Here is a 22,751-nt window from a genome sequence, read left to right as displayed (position 1 = left end):
ATAATTGTCGTATACGAATTTTTAAAAAAACTAAATCATTATTGAGCAGCCAACGTTTCTCACCCAAATGTATACGGGCAAAATAGATACACTTTATGTATTCATGAAATTAATAAAACTAATTTTTAAATAAATTAGTATATTACAGTAACCTATCAAAACGAGCCATTTCTCAGTAACATCATCTATGCGCTACTGTAATAAACACTGAGCGTTTAAGGTATAATAATTTGTCGGCAATTATGATTATTATGACATAATCCTAATTCAATAACGAGCGTTATTTCTTTGGCCGGAGACGTGAAATTAACGGTTGCGATGGCGCTTAACTAAATCGTGTTAAACGGTAATTGTATCGATTTAAAAGGAAAACCAATTATCCAATCGATTTCTGATGATCACAGCCATCGAATAGGTAATAATATTTTGGGAAAACCAGACTGACGCGACGCGCTGGGAGACACATACCTAATGCGGGAGAAGGTAGATAATCAGTTTAGTTTTAATTATAAATTACAACGAATTTTTGACGATTGCGCAAATCGCACCGGTTGTGTCGTTTTATATAGTTTAAACAGTTCCGCGTATAATTCTATATAAACGGTAGTTATCTCGTCTGTTGTTTTATTTATTTTTTTTTTACCGTCCCCCCAGACGTGACGAGTTTACCGGATATTTACAACCGGTGCGCAAACGCCATGCCATCCGGGCGTTGAAGTCTCTCTCGCCGGTTCCTCGCCCGTCTTTCTGTGTGTCGGCTCGCGCAGGTAATCACACAGAAGTTTTTTGTTTAAACTTATGTAACGACGGCATTGGCGATGACGAAGACCGGCGACTAAAACCGTAAAATGTCATAGGCGACGATGCCAGTGCAGCCAACTGGGGAATGTGAAAGCAACGTGAACTTTCACTGCGCCGGGCGCTCCCCGTTCGCATTTAGCCGGCGCATGTGCTTGCGTTAGCGCACGCAGGCCAAGCATACAAAACGGCGTGTAAATGAAGAAAAAAAAATATCATATTATATATTATCTAGAAGCAGAAAATAATAATATCATTGTGTGGTCATTGAAACGAAATCGATTACTACCGCGGGCGCTGCACAAAGACACCGGTCGGCCGAGCTAGACGCTTTAGGGATATAATAATATCTAATGGTACAATGCGGATTATTGTGTAGGTGTGCACTACCTATGCGTTGTACGGGACGAACAAGTACAAAATCAACCGCGAAATTATTATCGACCGCAGTGACCGCAATAATAGGATATATATTATGGCCGTGGGGTGGCTGTGAATGGAACCTAAGTGTTGTAGTAGCCGGATGATATCATTGCACGGTTCGTGCCCACGCTTGTTCTGCGAGATTCCATTAGTTCGGTGCGTTAGATTACTCACCGCTGAAATGAACTTGATGGCGATTTTTGAAGAACTCGTAGTCTCGGTATTTTTTTATACTGACAATGACATCCAATATACAATAATAAGTGCGGCAATCTGTTAATAGCGCTAGCGTGGTGCCAATGACCGCAGTGTAAAATAAAAATATAATAACACAAATTTGCAGGGTTAAACCGCATAGTTACAATAATATCTTCTCAGTTCTCAGAACCTCGTCAAAGCTAAAAATCTATTATCTATTTTAGAAGTTTTAGTATTAAGATTTGTTTGGGGCATAAAGTTAACGAATTGTTAAAACACAGTTTGAATGGTACATTTAAAACACCCTCAATGTCACTGAATTGTCACAATTGTAACGTCTTACGTCTCCCATATTATCCTATAGAATAATATGAAGACATCAAACGATAGTCTCTTTGTGGAAACTGAAGGCATTTTTATTAATTTGTGATGTCATGCAATTATTCTTTTTCTATAATTTATAATGTTATTTAAAAATATGTAATAAATTTGATTAAATTGTTAATGTATGATAGCTGCGGACTCGTAGATGTGAAGATTAGTTTTCAGCTATGTGTTTTTACATTTTTGTGTCTGGAGACTTTAGAGTCTAGACCCACAATATATTTTTAACCATTTAGTGATTTAGCAAGTCTATTGATCAGAAATCGTAATTAATACGTACTATAGAAGGCTAAAAGCTGATTAAGATCACCCCTTCCGCACAAAGTCGAAAAACAACTATAAGAATATATGTGTAGTGTGTACATGTTGTTTTAAAGCCCTCGTCTCTTTTTCAGTTCGATCGATCCCGAAAATATCGTTAACAATTAAACACATCAGAAAGATAACAATTGTATTATTAACATCATGTTCACACCTAATTACATCAGAGATTAATATCTAGTATCATCATCATAACCAATAATAGTAGTAATAGTTTTTATTATACCAATTATTGTTTGTTTGTTATTTTTAAATGGTTGAAAAACGGTTTCGTTTTATCCATTACGAGCCCACTCTGCGGAAGATACCTAAAACAATAATAATTACAGTTTACTACAACCATTTGGTGTAGGTACAAAAAAAGAGTTTCGGTGTGGTTTACCTCATCTAATTGGTAGAATAGATTAGACGGGCATTATAATCTAATTATATCATATGAAGCTAATATGATTATAAAACTCAATTATTTAATGGTAGAAAAATTAAAAACATTTTTGAAGTTTTCCTTTAAAACACTTTCGGTTTCACTCCTCAAGAACCGATAGCATTAATTATTATTTTTTATTGAAATTTTATTACAACTCTAATAATATGTAATTCGAGCGAAATACACAATCTCATTATTTATTTAATAAATTTGTTGTACAAGTGAAACCGTGTATTGTTGTCGCCGTGTCGACAATTGGCTCGCCCTTGAATTATTGTAAATTTTGATATTATTTACTAATCATGCATTTATGTAGCCCAAGGAACGTCTCATACACACACACACATGTAAAATTACAATGGTAGGCACCTACCTAATATTCATAATTATTATGATAATATAATATAGAAAATAGTGAAAGTGTATAACACCAGCATTAAATATGTATTATTATTATGCGTTATCATCGAATATCAGCAGCTATAGTAAAGAATACAGATTACGTACACGGTCCCATAGGTTTTTTTTTTAAATTTTAGGTATTACAATTATTATAACTTCCAGTTAGACCGCTTAGACGACATTCCAATGTTATTAAACTTGGCTGGATATCAGTTTTATTTTCGCTAATGAATCACGCTAGAAGCGGTTCGTTCCACCATTTATACATAACTATAAAATTATTTAAAAATTATGTATTTGTGAGTTGTGACGTCGGACTACAAGTACTTATCCTTGACATTTAATTTCCAAAAGCGCTCGTGGAACTTAAACGATATTTTTCTCCCTTACAGGCATTCCTACCCGCTTGGCTGTATTATACGGTCTAATGTCTGTATTATATTATAAATTACGGCCCGGGGGCAAAATTACTGATACAATATAATACATGCAATAATAAAATAACAGATAACTCCAATGTCTCAAGGGTGAAATTCAATATCTTAACCATTAGGCTTATGGAATTATATTGAAACGATTACGGCCATCAAATACATACACAACGGCCAACTCTCTTGGAGAAAAGTAATAGTTAAAAAATAATTTTAACATATTTGAACTCAGCGTCGTAGTATCTAGTAGTTGTATGTATTAATAAAAAAAAAATCCGTTTGACTGTGTTGGTTTGGTGACATTATTCACTCCAGGGAAATTAGAAAATAATTATAAACAGTTTTGTCTCATAACTGAGTATAGATAAGGACAAGGAGAAATCGTGCGAGTAGATTTGAGATTGTAAAAAACCCAATGCTAATTAACCATTTGCTACCTATCGAGCAAAGATACAGAATCGATGAAACGAGATAAGCTGAACACTAATTACGTGCGAATTCCATTTTAGACTTGAATAACAACGCCATTAATTTGCCCGCGATGAATGCAGAATGCACTAGTGTATTATAATGATTATATGGTTCACTGTCGTAATTATTAATTTACGAAAGTATCTGAATGTGTAATTTTTTTGTAACTGTAGGATAACCACAATCTAGTTTATGACATAACAAACACAAACCGGGACTCCCGTTGAACGAATTAATCCCACCATCGGTTCTTGGTTGTAAAAATGTTTTGATAGTCACGATTATTATGTTTTGCTCGCAATCTAGAAATACGTATTTTTCAATATTCAAAGCGAGTTACTCCGCAATGCGGATGTCAAAAATCACATTTCTATGATAACACTCTAATTTTGTCTCCAACCACCAATAAAAAACAATATTTCGATTGCAGTTAACGCTTTTAAAACGGCTCCGGTTGTCCGTTTTACTACGTTGTCATATTGAGCAGCGGAGTAATCTGTATTAAGTACAATATGAATGAACTATAATATATATCTAGTTAACGATGGTGGGTACTAGTTGCGTAATCTAATTATATTCGGCTTGACAATTGTCTTATCCTGTCTACACAATAGCATAATCTGTTTTTTTTTTAAATATATCCATTCTATTCAAAGAAGTATTACTTATTTCCCAAAATAATGATAAATAATAATGGAGTACAGACTTATTTCATTCTATTTTTATATAATAGGAGTAAGAATCAAATATATATTATAATAATATAATGCATAATATGTATATGCTTACAACATAAGTAAAGCAAAAATGTATTTTTTTATTTGGCTAAAAAAAGAATACTCGACGTATACATGTATAGTATACATGTGTGTGTGTGTGTTCCTAAAACCGGCCATGTGTGAATTTAACATAATATATTTCCTTAATACGGAATACCTAATATTTTAAACCGAATTATGTAAACTGTTTTTAAAGAATAACTGTTATTCTTCAACTTATTTAATAAAACCTTATAATATAACAGTTATTCAAGTCCACGGTCCTCATAAATCAATCGAGGTAGTTTATCACATGAAAATAACAAATGCAGTGAAGCTGGACAATACTAGACGGCGTCTTAACGCAATAATAATAATTGATACCTACGACAAGTAAATGAGATTGATTAAATGTTCATAAATTAATACATTTAAATTACGGAACACGTTTAGTGAGGAAATATTATTCACCGACATTAAATAAATAATGTTGTAATGTTAAACTTAAAAATAATTGATTGTGTATTTGCGTGCATTGTATCGTTAACGGACACGAAGTTTGTAGCGAAAATAAAAATAAACACGAAAAATATTCTTATCTTCTATAAAAAAATATATTCCTCAGCGTGCGGGGTTCTATAGCCCGATATCCATCAGGCGCAACTGCTAGAAAACAATAAAGCTGTAATTTTCATTTATTTTTTAACTCGTAAAACATTTATTATTATTATTATTCGTGTGAACTAACGACCGCGGGCCATCTCGGGTCATAATTATTATTGCTTTGTACAATATTGCTGTACTATAATATTATGTATACTTATAATATTATTGTCGTGTACATGTAACAAGATCGTGTCAGGTTAGGTGTATACACCGATTGCAAACAAACGATCCTCTGCCCTTGACGTCTGGTATTTTTAATTTCTCAAACCCAACCCCGTCCGCCGACAGTTAAAGTGTAGTGTTGACCCTATTGGGTACTTACTATAATATAAGACGGCCAAATAATATTATTATCTTCTTGGCGGTCTCGTGTGGCGTTTATTACACTTTCACCCGCGCGTGGACCGCGTCAAGACGATTATGCGTTTATCGACCACTACATTCTGGACAATCCGCTCCGTACAACCGTAACAGTCGCTTTGCCGAAATCTCCTATGGACCGGTCTTCCGTCGGGTTTTTTTTTTTTAAAAGAATGTTCCACATAATTAGTTACACGAGTGTTGAGATAATTAATAGCAACCGAATCCGTCAAGTCGGGTAACTTGATGAACGCCTAATGACCACACACGTCATATACAGTCTGTTTGAATTGTGTAATTAATAAATAATACACGTTGTTATTTAAACATGTTATAGTTTTTCCCACTAGACCTTTTAGGGCTACCTTTAAACACTAACACATACAGTGATACTAATATCGTTCTACGTTGGGGATTAAATCGAATTGACCGTTCGTTCATGGTTATAATTATTGGTTGATTATACTTTCGCCAGATAGACTGGCACTGACACTGAGGAAGCATGCATATCCATGGAAGATACTAAATAATTTCGTTAATTTTTACTTTCTTTGTTTTCATTACAATTTAGAATGTAAGCCAAAAAAAAAAATTCAAGGTTTTTGCTATGTCATCATCTACAGGGTGTCCCACAAGGTACTACTGAGTTAAATATCTCTTAGGGAATTTGACTACTATTACTTAATTTGTTTTCTAAATAACTTTCTAATACATTTTCAGAATGAATAAAAAAAAAAATTTAAATACTTGTTATTTTTTTTAAAGAGTTTTATTAAAAATGTTTACCACTAGATAAAAAGTTCCAAATATTTTTGGAGTCATTAGCAATACTTGGGCGAGACGGGATGAAATTCCGATCGAGTATAAAAGTAACATTTTGCTGCATTTATTTTCCCGCCTTCGCAATGTTTTTTTAAACGCTAATAATTCCAATAACCGGTGGTTATCCACTATTAAAAAAGTTTCAAGAAAATCTCACTCTTTAAAGTGGCCTGTGACTACTTTTTTCTCTAGAAAACTACTCTGTAGTCTGTACGGTGTATAGTCATAATATGGTGATGATATACATAGCTACAATTATATTATTTATCTATAATCTATCATATTTAATGTATCACTTAAGTGTTAAGTATCGTCTTACAATTAGCTTGATGGCAATAGTTCTGTTCACTATGAATTATAAATTAAGGATTATGACATAAAAAAAATGTGTATGTATTTAAGGTCATGAGAACATCGTAAAACTATACTAAAAAAGCCTTTTGTGGGTAAAATTTTTACGATTTCAACACAGACTATATGAAAACAGATAGCTCCTCGGCATGTAAACAAAAACCAAGACGTCGTAAAATTTCCTTCGTTCTCGGCCGAGGCCCGAGTGAGCTATCTGTTTTCATATAGTCTATGATTACAATTTGAATAAATTTCAATTTAAATCTGTCTCTCGTATTAACATACGTGATAATCAATTGTGCTAAACCTTTTAATCGCGGTGAGCTTTGTAGCCAAATCGACCGTTAAATTAAATAGGAATATTTGCGTGTGCATACTTGACGCAAGTTTAAAAGGTTAACGCCGGAAATGTATGTTTTCCTTCTTGCTAAAAAAAAACGCACGGCCATACCGGTGTCACCGGTTTTGAAACGGATTAAACCTGCAATGTACAGCTCTTATGTAGAAGGTTTAGAGATATTTTACTCGCCGGCGTTCATCAGGAAATATTGTTTTTACGTAATTATTATACTATGTGTATATCGAAAACCGCTCTCCTCGCTCGGGGGATAACGTCTAACGAGCCCTGTAGCGATGGTTTAAGGTTATACAGGTTCAACATAACATTATACTTGCCCGCCGAAAGTGGTATGCCTACAGCAGCAATATTGTGGTCGTCAATCACAGAATATTAAAAATGAAATTAAAAACCGCGGTCAAATATATCGAATTGTAGAAGCTAACGACAGTAACGTCATTAACGTTGTCCACTACAACAATATGAGCTGTGAGATAATATGATATTGTGAATACCGGCTGGGTGGTCAAATAAATGCAAACTTTTGACCGATAGATATCATTTTTGATTATTCGATTATTTCCTAACCGAACGTGATCGGCCGATCGCAATGCAATTAGGTAGGTTTGGAACCGACCTGTCAGAGAAACACCCATAACGTAATATACTAATGATTAATGCGTTTAGCGAATTTCTTTGTTGTCAAAACAAAACCTAAGAATAATAAACATCATTTGTTGTAATATTGTGTCTAATTATTATTATATTCACGTTTATGAACAGCATAACTTAAAGTAAATACTAAATGATAATTTTATTATCTTACCTGTTTTAGAGAAAACAATTTCATACAATCATAGGTGGCCGTTAACACGATTTTTGTTTAACACAAATACAGAATACACACATCTATATCTGATATATTAATCAGTGTCACAAAATATATATAATACTGGATATAATATAATTATGATTATATATCAACTACAGGAGGACGGAAACTTACTATTTATTAAAAATTAAGACTTTAGTATAGGTTTATTTTCACACAATTTTCTATTTAAAACTACTTGTCTATATTTATTAGTAAAATAATGAGGTTTCTTATTAGTAGTTTTCTTCTCTTGACAACACTTATACAGGCGAATTTTTTTATAAATTAATTAAGAATTCTCTAATATTTCAAAACTAAAAACCTTATTTTGGCAAAATATGCTATTTTTCATAATAGTAAATATATTTAAAGCTTGAATTTTCAATTGCATAGCTGTTCATCATATTATAAGTAGGGCGTCTAGTAATAGTATATTTAATTGACTAAGAAATTATAAGGATACATAATATATTATGAACATTACCTAAGAAACAGCGGCAACTGTAATCCAACGAAATATTTATATACATATAGAGTCATCAAGATAGGTTACTTATTAATATAGTTTTGGATTTTTTTTCTGGAAGGTCCATTAAACGCACGAGCTACCTATTAATGAGTATTTTGATTTCATACATGACGTTGTAAGTTGTTATAAGCATATTGCTTATAATATTAAGTAACATATAGGTAGTAGATACAGGTACATATAATTATTATGTAGTTACTAAATCAACTGTCCATTAGATTTTAATGTGCGTGGAATACACTATTTAATAACCTATTATGTATTTATGAAAAAGTTGCAATGTTAAAATATTTACCATGAAATCACATACTTATTGGTTTTATTATTATAAAAAAATTTTTAATTGTATAATGTTTTGTACTTCTACGCCGATCAATCACGACATGACCGCATAATTGCATTTTTATCGCCGTTAAATTTTTTTATTTTTAACACATTGCGCTACTTAAATAGTTATTTAAATAGCGCAATGTGCTTAAATAACTATTACAAAACTATTTTCGATATTCTTACCTACGAAGCATTTAACAAGAAATATATTTTTTAATTACTTATTTAAAAAATGTGTTTTCAATTATTTGTATTATAATATTTAATTTTACGCCATTATTACTTTACACAAGCGTTTTTTTGTATTGGTACAAGTACATTTGAAGGCAATTTCGCCATTTAACTAAATAATACATATAACTTACTAGAAAACAATAAGACTGTCTTCTGACAATTTCAAAGTGAAATAACACGATTTTTGGACAAACCTCACCACGCGTTCTGAATTTTTTTCCTATTTCGTTGACATGCTTATGGAACGGTAGAAGATCTTAATATAACTAATAAATTTGACGTTTTAAAATATATAACAAGAAAAACGTTTTTATTTTTTTATATTTTTGTTTATCTAGATAAGACTCACGTCGGCTGTATTTTTTTATTGTTTTATTTCTTCGCCCTACAAGTTAGCATGAACCCAAAGGACTGTTTCGTTACAAAATATTTTGTCCGGGTGTTTAAAAAAAAAACAAGTAACTAAGAAATACTGCGGGAGTTTAAATAAAATCAAGACGAACACCTTTTTGCTGCTTTCTGCATGATGGCTTTTAAATAAAAAATAAAAAATTTCTCCGGTTATAAAAATAAAAAAAAGGTTATAATGATTACATATCGAACAGAAAACAGTTTCTTTTCTTGTAGTAAATCATAATAAAAAATGTATACTAGACAAAATAGACGAAGAGTTATAATAACAGCTTATAACATGGTGTTATGTAATTTAGCAACTGGTATTTATTGGCCAAAATCAAAAAAACTGGTAGTCCTTGTATTTACAACAAAAAAAAATGCTCGTTAAATTTCTCCTTCTGATATTTTATAAGAAGCATTGCGTCGAAACAATTGTATTTTCTTGTAAATAGGTATATAATCCACGTTCAAACATATATAACCGACATGTACACATATTTGTGTATTAAACTTTTGTTGATAATATCAGTAAGCTCGAAATTTGAATCTCTATACGCTATTATTAATACACATATTACCACATGTAACTTTAACCTTTTCACTTATTCACTCACTTTTCCCAAAATTATGTGTTTTATCTAGTCTGTTGCACGTGAAACCCAAAAATAGAAAGCCATTGCACCCGCCTATTATTATATATAAAACTATTTATGTACGATATTCGCACAGGCCACAGACAACCGTTTACAATCCGTTAAATTCAAGAAACGTACATATACCTACCCGATACGGAATACAATAGGAAGATTGTTACGATGTGTGTGTAGGTTACAGATATTAAATAGCTTACAAATGAACCTGCGGCGGCATCCGGTCTCTAATCCCATTTGGTTTCATTTTTTTTTTTCACATTAATTTCGAAAACAACAACAAAAATGTAATATTACAAGCCGGGCAAAACTCCAACACGTGAGAATTGGGCTAAACCGGCGAAAACAATACACGCATAAAATAATCAACCGAATCACACGACTCGGACCTAGGGAAGAACAAGTAGGTACTGAAGTAATAAAAAATATATAGTGAAAACAAAATAGTCTGATGTCTATCTGCATTATACAATATAACAGCAGCGTTGGCGGGCTGGAGGATGGCCAACGACATAAAGAGAGGATAACGTTTACCATTTCTACACACGTCGTATAATTTAAATGTTAATAACCCTCATTGTGTGTGTGTGTGTGTGTGTGAGATATTATTAAGTCCGAGAGGATTACTAGTATAGGGTGCGTAAGGTTGTTGGTATTTCTTTTTGGTGATTTCTATAGGAAACACGAATTAAATAATAAAACAACTTTTCTTCGGCTTTCACTTTTAAGTTACTTGGTTGAAATAACAAAAAAAAAAGGAAAAAAACTAATCTTCAGCACCTACTAAGAAAATTACACGCAACGCGCCAACAATAATTATAGATAAAGTCGTACCCGTTTTGATTATGTTTTGACATTATGAAAATAATGCATTTATTTTTTTGCGTTTGCACGATGTCATTTGTTTTAAATTAGGTGCGAATTTCTAGATAGTTTTCTGAAAAATTTGATGATCGAGAACCCGACAGACTCCAACAGGGAGACAATAAATCATTGTTATACTACTGAGAGAATAATTATACTGTCTGTTGCACAGTCGACGTACTTTTAGTGATCAACGGACTTGCACACAAACGGAAAAAACCAAAACCAACCACGTTAACAGCCGGAAAGTGACGGCTGTCTTTTTGTCGGCCAAGTCCACGACTTGAGTTCGGGTGAAAGACCTAGAGTAGCTATTGAACAACAACGACACAAAAAAAAAAAAAAATATATTATACATGAACATTTTTGACGTCTGTTTCCTCTGTTCTGTTACATTATAATTTTTTGATTTTTTTTTCCTGCTCCGATAATATAAGGGAATTACATGCACATTGATATAATCGACTTAGCATATAATGTATGATTATTCAGCATGTACACGCGGCCGATAGCTTTGAGCTATACGACGTCATAATAATGTGCACAATGGTCGTGTGTGTGTGTTGTTTGTACACGCAGTGAACGTGCGCTTGAAAATTCAGCTTTTATCCTGTAAAATCGTACATGGATTAGTTACGGTCTTGTCACGGTCTCCCGTGTGATAAGTGATCTACCGTGTTGCCGATAGGTGGTCCAAAATACGATCGAGTAGTAGCCACTATATTATTATGACTTTTAGTATATTATACGAGTTACTGTCGTTATGCAAACGTTTTTTTTTTCTTATTGAATGATAAAAAACAATAATCATAACGCGACCGAGACGTGTGTGTCGGCCGGGACGTGTTGGACGAATATTGCAATTCAGCCAACGTATCCGACATCCGTTATAATAATAATAAAAAAAAAAATAATGACAATTTTAAATTGTTTGTGTTAGTGAAGAATACAATAGAATACAATAGTATGCAAGTTATGACAAGCGGGGTATGTTTTTTTGTTTCAGATGCAATTTTCGAGATGGCTGTTGGTGCTCGGGTCGATCATCGTGGCCGATGCAGACCGTAAGTACACAAAAAACTGATAAAACCCATTACGCGCCACTCGTGTCGCACGTCCAGGTTTTTGTTGTTGACCGAAATTCGCAATAGCCTCATTATTCGGTGCTGTCGACAAAAAAAAAAAAATCACCGTAGGAACAGCTTCTCCGTTTATTATCTAACAGCCGTTAAGGGATAATGATAACGTACGGCGTAATAACTTCACTCTAAATCGCCGGATTAATTCGTCAAATTTCACTTTTTACCATATGCTGATTTGACCACCCTCCCCAGACAACCTTTTACGGTATACTAATGATAATGGGAGTCGATAAAATAAACCACAATGAATTTGTATTTATTGTAACAATTCGACATTCATATAACGCTCGACTATCAGTCTGTTAACAGCTTTCTAAATTGTAATATGTATACTGAAACATAACAATCTTCTTCTTACAAATATTAGGAAATTGGATAAAACGCATAGCGTCCAAGTCACAAATGTAAAACAGTAATACCTACACACTAGATAATTAAAATTTTTAAAATTTTTATTAATTCTTTAAAATAGCATTTTACCTCAGCTTCGGTGAAAAGGTTAGAAGGCATTGGTTTCACAATTATGTGCTTTTTTTTTTTTAGTTTCTATCCACGATACACGTAGACAACGGTTTTAACCACTTGCCCGATTATTTCATGTAAACTCAGTCTTTAGACCAGATATTTGACTATGATTTTATTAAAACTAAAAATAAAAAATTTTATCTGTTAAAAAAAAAAACTTAAGCTTTTAAGGCTTAGAACCCTAAGTTAATAAAACCAAAATATAAACAATAATATACTACTAATAAAAACTGTAGAGTGATAGAGGTATGCCATAGATATCACAGGCCAACAATTTTTGATAAGCACATGTCTTATATGTAGCTCATATAGCACATGTCTTTTGCATGACGCGTTTAACACGAGGGGAAGATGAGTGGTATGGGAGTGGTTGAGCGAAAAGGGAAAAATGATTATCCCTGAAAAACTGATAAGAGACCGAAAATCAGCTGACTATAAATGCATTTTTTTAATACAATATAATATTATAGGCTTTCAAGAGTAAACATAAACCCTACAGGTTATCTGTATGCTGCTTGTGTATTTTATCGCATGTCTTGAAAAAAATACAAACAACTAAGTTCAACGGTCTTCTGAGGCCTTGTAGTTGAATTGATATTATCTGCGTTTCACGTAATTTTTGCATCACGTTCGCATAGGAAACAATATAGCCTTGTCTCGTCTATTAGTATTGTAATACCAAACAAAAACAATGTGCTACCAAAAAAAAATTTCCAAAACGATTTAACTACTTATAAATAATTCATGCCGATCGCCGTTCGCCTGGCAATTCTCAAGTCATAAGTCATAACTATTGCAACGTGAGATAACAGTCACGTCATTTTTGTTCGGAGGGCTGCTCTTTTGTAGTCGTAACGCACCACAAGGCACGCTCTAACCACGCGCTTAGGCCGAAACGTTTAGGGGCTAAGCTAACGTATTAGTTGATCATTTTCAGATGATATCCAAAAAAGAGGCACGTCAAATCAAAAGAAAGTAGTTTGCTATTACACCAACTGGAGCGTGTATAGACCCGGCACGGCCAAGTTTTCTCCTCAAAATATTAATCCGTACTTATGTACACATTTAATATACGCGTTCGGTGGGTTAGACAAGGAAAATGGCCTGAAACCATACGACAAGTACCAAGACATCGAACAAGGTAAAAACGCGTTTAAACATATTGTTTACAATTAATCAAATCTAAAAGAACACTGTCGTTTTTATTTTAAACAGGCGGCTATGCAAAGTTCAACGGACTAAAAACGTACAACAAGAATCTCAAGACGCTATTGGCCATAGGAGGATGGAATGAAGGATCGACGAGATTCTCTAAACTGGTGGCCGACGAAGATAGAAGAAAAGAATTTGTTAAAAACGTAGTCAAATTTCTGAGACAAAATAATTTTGACGGACTCGATCTGGACTGGGAGTATCCCTCTTTCAGAGACGGTAGTAATCCCAGCGATAAAGAAAACTACGCTTCTTTGGTGAAGGTATGTCATTCATTTTAACTATGTAATTCATCACAACAGTCAAGATATGCATTTGACGATATAAAAATAACCACAGGAATTGCGGGAAGAGTTCAATAGGGAATCATCAAAGACCGGTCGGTCCAGGCTGCTTCTTACAATGGCCGTTCCGGCTGGTATTGAGTACATCGACAAAGGATATGACGTGCCACAGTTGAACAAGTAATACAGCAAGTTTAAGATCTAATATTATTCCGACAACTCTTAACATAAATATTTTCTTTTAGATACTTGGACTTTATGAACTTGTTAACTTACGACTACCATTCAGCGTATGAACCGGCAGTCAATCATCATTCTCCACTGTTTCCTTTGGAAGAGGATTCCGAGTATAACTTTGATGCAAAACTCAATATTGTAAGTTTACTTTTAACAGTGCTATGATTGTTTTCGTGTACTCTGTTGGCTTATCAGTGAAAATATTTGAATCTCTTTTTTTACAAACTTTAGGACCATACGATAAAACACTATCTGGACTCGGGAGCAGATAAAGATAAATTAGTTTTGGGTATTCCGACTTACGGTAGATCGTACACACTTTTCAATAAAGAGAGCACGGGCATAGGAGCTCCGTCTGATGGACCTGGCGAAAAAGGAGAAGCTACTAGAGAAAAAGGATACTTAGCGTACTACGAGGTAAAACGAAATTGTTATACATATTTTCGGTATTTAATTAAAACCACTTTAGATTTGCGGTAATCTAAAAAAAGATGACAAGTGGACGGTTGAACAACCGAAGCCCAGAGCGATGGGTCCCTACGCGTTCAAAGATAACCAGTGGGTTGGATATGATGACGAGGAGTTTGTCAAACTTAAAGTAAACAATAGTACAATATAACTGTATAATTATACGTATTGGATGTAATGTATATATTGTGTTTAATAGGCAAAATATGCGAATGAAAACGATTTGGGGGGCATCATGTTTTGGTCTATCGATAATGATGATTTCAGAGGAAGTTGTCACAAACGACCGTATCCCTTGATTGAAGCGGGAAAGGCGGCTTTATTGGGGTATAATAGTATAAAAAAAAACTCCCAAATAATCTCCATAATAATATCTCATAAATTTGTAGAGATTCGAAAGTCGAGTCGAGTCAAAATAAAGAAACAAAAAGTACAATTAAACCTAGAACAAAACCAAGGCCTATATCAAGAACTTCAACTACTGAATCCGAAGAAATATTATCTGTATCAACAACTACACCTGAACCACCCACAACACCCGACTCCGGAACTGGTAATAAATAGGGTTGAATATGTTTTAAACATTTTTTTTTTGTTGGTTTTTAAAAATGAAATCCAACAAGAAAGACCAACAAAAAACCAAATGTTTAAAACAATAATAATTATTAAATATATTTAGTCATTAAATAGCTACACGATGGTGCCATTTCATATTTGATGTTTTTTTTTTAAGATTTCACTTGTAAAGACGAAGGTTTCTTCCCACATCCACGAGAATGCAAGAAATACTTTTGGTGTTTAGACAGTGGTCCGTCTAACTTGGGTATCGTGGCCCATCAATTCACATGCCCTTCGGGATTGGTGTTTAACAAAATTTCAGATTCTTGTGATTATAGTAGAAATGTAGTCTGTAAAGACAAGAAAACTACTTCAGACGTAACTACTACGTCCACCACTACACCCAAGCCAATTAAATCTGGACTGAAAACGACTACTACGACCACTACAACCACGACAACTACACAAGTCCCGGAAATTGAAGAAGAAGTAGACAGTGAATTTGAAGAAGAAGACCCAAAAGAAATTAAACAACTTATCACGTTGATTAAAAAATTAGGTAAAACCAAATATTTTTTCAACAAATTTTAATCATTTTTTTAAAAAATCTATATTTTTAGGTGGTGTGGCTGAACTAGAAAAACAACTAAGTCTTAAAGAAGGAGGAGCAACCGAAGTAACAACACCGGCAATAAGCAAATCATTGTACAACAAAGTTATAAAAAGACCATCCAATAGGTAATTTTAAAATAAAAATTTATAACTTAAATAATAACACATATACTTACTTTTAAATTGTAATGTTTAGGTTCCAGTCCACCTACATTAATGGTCCTGGTCCACAAAGCGAAGGATTGGATACTAAAGACGATAGTCCTGATTATAAAAAAGATAAACCACAATATGTGACGATTAGAAGACAAAGGTAGTTTTACACAAAATGTTAAAATAAAACAATTGACAAAAATGAAATGTAATTATTGATTTCGATTACTGTTTTAGACCACCCAAAGATATTACTGAAAATAGTAGAGATTTAGACAACGTCGACTCTGATTCTGAATCATCGACAGAACAATCAAAATTATCCTATAAAACAGTGCAGAGAACAAGGTACCGTGATTTGGGAGAACCATCGGACGAAAACGCAGAAATTGATTCATTGCCCAAGTATACCACTTTAAGTCGAACCAGATCCACGGAAAGTGAACAAGAAGAAACAACTAGTCCAAAATACGTTACCATACGAAGACCAAAACCTTCAGGTGTTAGGGAAGAAGACATAAATGACGAAGATATTTCTTCTGTTTCCTCTGTTTCTCCCGCTTTACCCACATCGTCAAGGTACAAGTGAAATTCGTTTAAATTCCATTAATATAATGATATTATATATATATATATATTATACAGATATGTCATCCTACTATAAAGTTTACAGCGCCTTTCTATAATTACCTCTCTTGAATGTCTAAAGTATTTCAATAGTAGGATGCCCTATATGTATATTATAAAAATCAATGCTATTATAGACAGTCATAACCGAAATTCATCATAATATTAACGACTTAATATGTAGGTACGTTTCGTTAACGAGACAAAGGAGCACTACGACTACCGCGGGTACGCCTGAAGATAGAGTAATCGAGGTGACGACAAAAGAGGACGTCGAAGAAATCAGAGAAACCAGTACTCCTAAGGTGAGTCAAGAAACTTTAACCCCCGAGCCTAGTATGATTAGCACCAAATTGCCTATCACGACACTATTTACCGAGACGGACCCTTCGTCTATAATACATGATTCCACGTCTACACCATCAGATATTCCTGAAACCGTTTTTACTGCTAGAGCTCCTGCCCCTACGTCTGCAAAGTCGAGCATCCCCACAACTGTTAATACCACTAGAGCTCCGACTTCTACAATTACCAATGTTATTACTTCGATCTACGAAGCCGCGACCGAAAGACAGCGCGTTCGCGTTAAAAACATACAAAACTTTTTATCCGAACACAAAAAAACCGAAACGGGAAAACCCAGCACGGAAGTCAATGCTTCACTTAATGCGACTCCTCTGTCCCAAACGGTCGAATACACTACGAGGACAGAAGAACCCACTCCAAAATCGATACTCAAGGGTCGTTACAGGAGTCAAACGCACCTCAGACCCGTTCTAAGAAAGCCGACTGAGCCGAATGATAGGAGCACGTCGACGACAGAAATATTTATCGAAACGACCACCGATAAAAGAAGTCGGTTGAACAGGTACCCTAATCGTTTCGTTAAATCTGGCCAAAACAAACCCGAAGAGACGAGTACCACCAGTAAACGATTCGTCAGACCTACTAGCGATAGCACTTTAGACGCGACTACGCGAAAATTCAATAGGTTTAGGTCGACTACTCCGTCTAGTGAAACTTCAAGTACCGGTGCCGCCTATTCAACGAAAAGGACCGGATCCAGGTTCAGACTAGGTACGACAACTGAATCAACGTCGTCGACGAGCACAGCTGAAATACAAAAAACCCGATTCTTTAGATCCCGTACACCGATTTTCATACCGTCGTCTACCGCAACAACCGAAGCGTCTTTCGAGCGAGACACTTTGACCGTGGAAGAAAACGTCGATAACGTTCGCTATGACACGTGGAAATCGGCTCCGACCACGTTCAACTACGTCTCGACCACCGACAAAACTTTCGAAGAGCTATCCGCGGATAACGGAGAATTCCGGATATTTACCACCACCGATGGTTTCGATCCTGCCGACGAGACGGCAAATGAAATCACGACCGTAACACCCACGACCACCGCTAGAAGTAAACAAGTGTTCAGAGGTTCTTTGAGAACCGATAACAAAGCCGCCGAGGACTACGATTCCCGAGAGGTATCCAGACCCAGATCGTCCGGCCGGCAGAACACTAGATTCTTAAAAGACGATCAAAAGATATTTTTCATAAGAGTCATGCCGGCTCCGGGAGCGAGATCTCAAAACGAATTCACATCGGTTCCGGCCAAAAACGTGACCAGAAACCGGGGACGGGTCAGGGCGTACGATTCGTTGGAGCTCAACACCTTGTCGGACGGGCTAACGAACGAAGACAGGCCTCGAGAGTTGTTCAAAGGAAGCGAAACGAAATTCGACGCTCGGCAGCCTGTCGCCGAGAACTCATCGGCAGAGGTATGAATGATTTTATACCGTAACCAGTTAAAAAAACGACTAAAACGAATCAACGGGCGCATGTGAGAAAAGCTACTACTAATTATATTGTATTACATTAACAAGGGCGAATCTCGAAGGCGGACGACCGATGAGTGCTGCATGGTAATTTAAACATCGGAGATATCGTGGCTTAGCAAGAACCAACCGCGTTGACAAATATAAGTCGCCGCACATTTATTGCATGATTACATAATTAAAAGACATATCCGCCGCGAATGACATGACCGTGTGCTACGCATCCGCATTGCATCCCAAGCTTCCCGTCCACTAATCTTTAGAAACGCTAACATACATTTTTTCATAATAATATTGTAATGTTTACATTGTCATCGGTTGTATACTTATACGAGTTACCCGTGGTCGTCGGTAAGTTGTAATTTATTTTGTTTTAAAGATCCGCAGGGACAGAAATCGCAGTAGAGGTACGAGACCCGTCCAGCGTACGACCACTCCTATTGAAGAATCAACGCCGACCACAGAATCGTACTCGGCAAAAGTTCACAGAAGAAGGAAATTTAGACCAGAATACACAACCACAGAATTGCCGGCGAGTAACGAAGAAGGTAAAATTGGTATTTTTACCTTCATTTCATTCAAAACCAGAAAACGTCCCCTGCATTTTTATCCTTATTAGTAACACCTGTTATATTTAATATATCTGTCATGTTACATTCTTTTGGCTTTTCACAATTCCTGTAAAGTGATGTACGACATTTTTCTCCGAATTAACCGAGTCGCTGGTTTGTCCTTAGAACTGACTACACCCCGGTCTCGAAGACCCGAACAACGAAGGATTAAAAGCAGAACTTCAACATTGAAGAGCGTCATTACGACCAGCACGACTCCTGAGACTTTGGCAGAAGATAGCAATGTTGGTGAATTCTTAGGCTCGTCAGCACAGCCATATTTTGACGATTCCAGTTTCTTTAGCAAAACAAGAGATGATCGCAAAATCGGCGGGTCCGTCGAAGATCTTGCTAACACTGCCGTCGTCGCCATTCACACGCTTGCCACAGCGCCGCCATCTACTGCCGTATTCAGTAAGTAGTTACCAATGAGTAAAGTTTGTACTTTGTAATAATGGAAATCTTACAAACAACCCATAAACATACATAAATGTAAAAAAAATACCCTAAAATATGTAGAATTAATAACTAACTACATTTATATTTGGAAAAATTTAAATAACATATAAAAATTATTTAATTACATTTTCTAAAATATGTTTTATTTAGATAGAAGTTAAATAATAAAATTAAATAATGTTTCATTTCAAACAATAGGTCATATTTTGAATCAGGCAAATAAAGATATATTTTTAAAATGTAATATTATTTGAAATAGTAAATAAAAAATGTATATTAAATATTATCTCATGATTAGATTCATGTAAGCATTTTATGATGGCAACGTTGAGCCTTCAAGGTCTATTAAGCTACATGATGAAATCATTATTTTTGCACAAATTGTTTGTTATTTAAAAAAAAATTCTGGTCTGGCTCCATAAAAATGTACAACAAAATAGGTTATATTTTGTGTATTAATAGAATATAGATACAAACTGTATTAAAATTAATTAGCAACAAGATTCAACCTTTCTTTCCCAATACCCAAAATATATAAGTATAAATATAAAATATAAAATTAGAGTTTTTACATTTTATTTTTTAGAAAAGCATAAACAAATGTCGATAGTTATATAATATTATTGAGTATAAATTTTATAAAGTATAAAGTGAACAATTGACTAAAATGAAATGTAAAAAAATACCTAATAAGAAAAATAATTTTTTTTTAATTTAGTTTTTCGAGTATAGGTACATCTATCAAGTCAAATGTCAAAAACAACAAATTATTTTTTTTAATGTCGAGCAAAGCTTAATTTTGGTCCATGTATTGAAACGAATGACAATTAAACAGTGTGATTTAATTGTGTGTTTAGGGCCTTCGACGAGCAGTCCTCAGCAAAATCTGTTCCGGGAACCAACTCGTCAAGAATTCTTCGAGCCGCGATTGCCCCACGTCAAGGACTCGACGTTCGATAACAGCCAGTCCGTGAGAACACTACAACAACAACAGCCGCAACCGCCAGCTATTAAATTACCGGAATCGTTCCAATCCAACCCACCCAACCCGTTCCAATCGGAAATTTCTGGCCCGTTCCAACCGTCTCCGTTCCAGTCGGGTCCGTTCCATCCCATTCCATTTGCGTCCGTCCCATTCCAACCGCCGCCGCCACCACCACCACCTCCGTTCGTCCAGCAACCGCAACCGACCACCGCGTTGCCGGCCACATCACGACAGACGTTCTTGCTGCGTCGAGGACCCTCGAGGACCACACCACTGGCCGCGCCCACGACTACTACTCCGCGTCCGTTGCGGCCGGTACAGCCCGTACAGTTCCTCAACGACAACGCCAACCAAGAGCAGTACGCTGATTATTCGGAACACTCGAACTCCGGCGAGCGGGTGGCGCTCAAGGGAAAGGTGCGCATACACGGCGACGGGTACATAGAGTGTCTGGATATGGGCAGCTTTCCGCACCCGTATTCATGCCAAAAATTCATATCGTGCGCCAAAACCGAATACGGCTCGCTAATAGGATGGGAGTACACGTGTCCCAAGGGGCTGTCGTTCGACCCGGTTGGCGGCATTTGTAACTGGTCCAACGGATGCAATAACTAACGACCGAATTTTGAGAACAACGACAAACATATATTACACAATGTTTATAATAATTAACAATACAAATGTAAAATCACAAATTCCTAGTCTTCCTCGAAGTGAATTAATTATTATTGTAATGTGCAATATTTGGATTATTGTATCCTTCAGTTGAACATTCTTAAGGCCAGTTAGAGATAGAGAATACAACTCGGATGGAATTACAACATTTTTGTTTTATTCGTAGGTACTGTCGATATCAAAATAGTGTATCTAGGCATTGTAGTTTCATTCGATTTGTTTTGTACACATCTAAGAGTAGGTAATGATAAAAAAAAATATATTATATTTTAGTAATTTAAGAATAAATATTTGTAAGATATTTGTATAGTAATTTGTATTTATTTTTTTATGAGAACCCTTATTTTTTTTATACAGCTACTGCGAGTGTTTTAACATTCAACATATACCACAACTTTCTACTAAATTTTATCAATATTTTGAAAATATATAGTTTTTTAATTACATAATTTAATTTTGTGACTATGATACATTTTTATAATTTTTTTGTTACATTTTTTTTAATGTGTTATTCTAAAAAATCTATTGTTATTATTTTAAAAAATAGTGGTCATTAGCAGTGGACCAAATTTTATTATAGCAATGTCTCATACATACTTTTTTACTATCATAAATATAATATTATCTTTTGTATAAATTTGAAAGTTTCTTTGCATCTATGTTTGCTATTAATAGAAATAAACAGCTTTCGCGCAATAAAAGTTTTTGTTGTGATTCAGTCATCTTGGTATATTGAACTATGTGACATAGTTCATATAAACATGTGTTATTCAATGAACTAGTCTTGGCTCTAATATATGGTTGCCACCAGCGAAATTATTAATATTATTTTTAATGGCTTTTTTCCCGAATTTAACCGATTTCCTAATTGGGGGAGAGTTAATTGTTGATGTGTCGTCTTGGGGTTCGGGGTCATACTTCGGATCTTCGCCGTAGCATTAAAAAATAATATAAAAAAGTATGTCAACGCTTGACATAAAGTGCAAAGAATATACCGTTTTTTGTATGATACATGATAACGACTAAAAAATTACCGGGACAACCAAACTTAAACTAAATGTTTATTGGCTAATAAAATTATAAAAACATTTCTTTTTTAAAGGCACGTAAATAAGTATACCGTATAAGAGGCAATATCTGTGTATTCTCCAATAACTAATAAATAATAACTTTTGAACGGAACTCACTAAATTAAGTATTAATGACCTTAATTTTCACTTGCAGCCTTAAGCCGATTTATGAAGCTAGTAATAAATATTTTTTACCTATAACTATAGCCGTTGCGTTGAATAACAGCTTATGAAACACGTGCATTTTCACAAGGTCGGTTTGAGGC

General features: G+C 34.8%; 1 protein-coding gene across 1 annotated transcript in view; it reads left to right on the top strand.

Annotated features, from left to right (window-relative positions):
• Positions 1-21,977, top strand: part of LOC126839193 (mucin-5AC) — a 33,638-nt gene extending 11,661 nt beyond the window's left edge. Inside the window, exons 2-18 of the mRNA XM_050574326.1 lie at positions 12,033-12,090; positions 13,631-13,834; positions 13,909-14,168; positions 14,245-14,369; positions 14,435-14,564; positions 14,658-14,843; positions 14,896-15,024; positions 15,094-15,221; positions 15,284-15,447; positions 15,628-16,011; positions 16,073-16,190; positions 16,261-16,377; positions 16,455-16,796; positions 17,029-18,628; positions 19,065-19,233; positions 19,423-19,710; positions 20,613-21,977. Coding sequence (XP_050430283.1) covers positions 12,033-12,090; positions 13,631-13,834; positions 13,909-14,168; positions 14,245-14,369; positions 14,435-14,564; positions 14,658-14,843; positions 14,896-15,024; positions 15,094-15,221; positions 15,284-15,447; positions 15,628-16,011; positions 16,073-16,190; positions 16,261-16,377; positions 16,455-16,796; positions 17,029-18,628; positions 19,065-19,233; positions 19,423-19,710; positions 20,613-21,355 — 5,145 coding nt within the window. The 3' untranslated portion in view covers positions 21,356-21,977. The remainder of the gene's footprint in view (positions 1-12,032; positions 12,091-13,630; positions 13,835-13,908; positions 14,169-14,244; positions 14,370-14,434; positions 14,565-14,657; positions 14,844-14,895; positions 15,025-15,093; positions 15,222-15,283; positions 15,448-15,627; positions 16,012-16,072; positions 16,191-16,260; positions 16,378-16,454; positions 16,797-17,028; positions 18,629-19,064; positions 19,234-19,422; positions 19,711-20,612) is intronic.
• The last annotated feature ends 774 nt before the right edge of the window (positions 21,978-22,751 follow it).

The sequence above is a fragment of the Adelges cooleyi genome, unplaced genomic scaffold, assembly GCF_023614345.1.
Source record: "Adelges cooleyi isolate 19-005CV unplaced genomic scaffold, UGA_ACOO_1.1 ACOO_flye_CR_arks_rails_tigmint_CR_PRNA_108, whole genome shotgun sequence".
NCBI lineage: Eukaryota > Metazoa > Arthropoda > Insecta > Hemiptera > Adelgidae > Adelges > Adelges cooleyi.
Note: the sequence above shows the minus strand (reverse complement) of the source record. Positions and strands in the feature narration are given on the sequence as shown.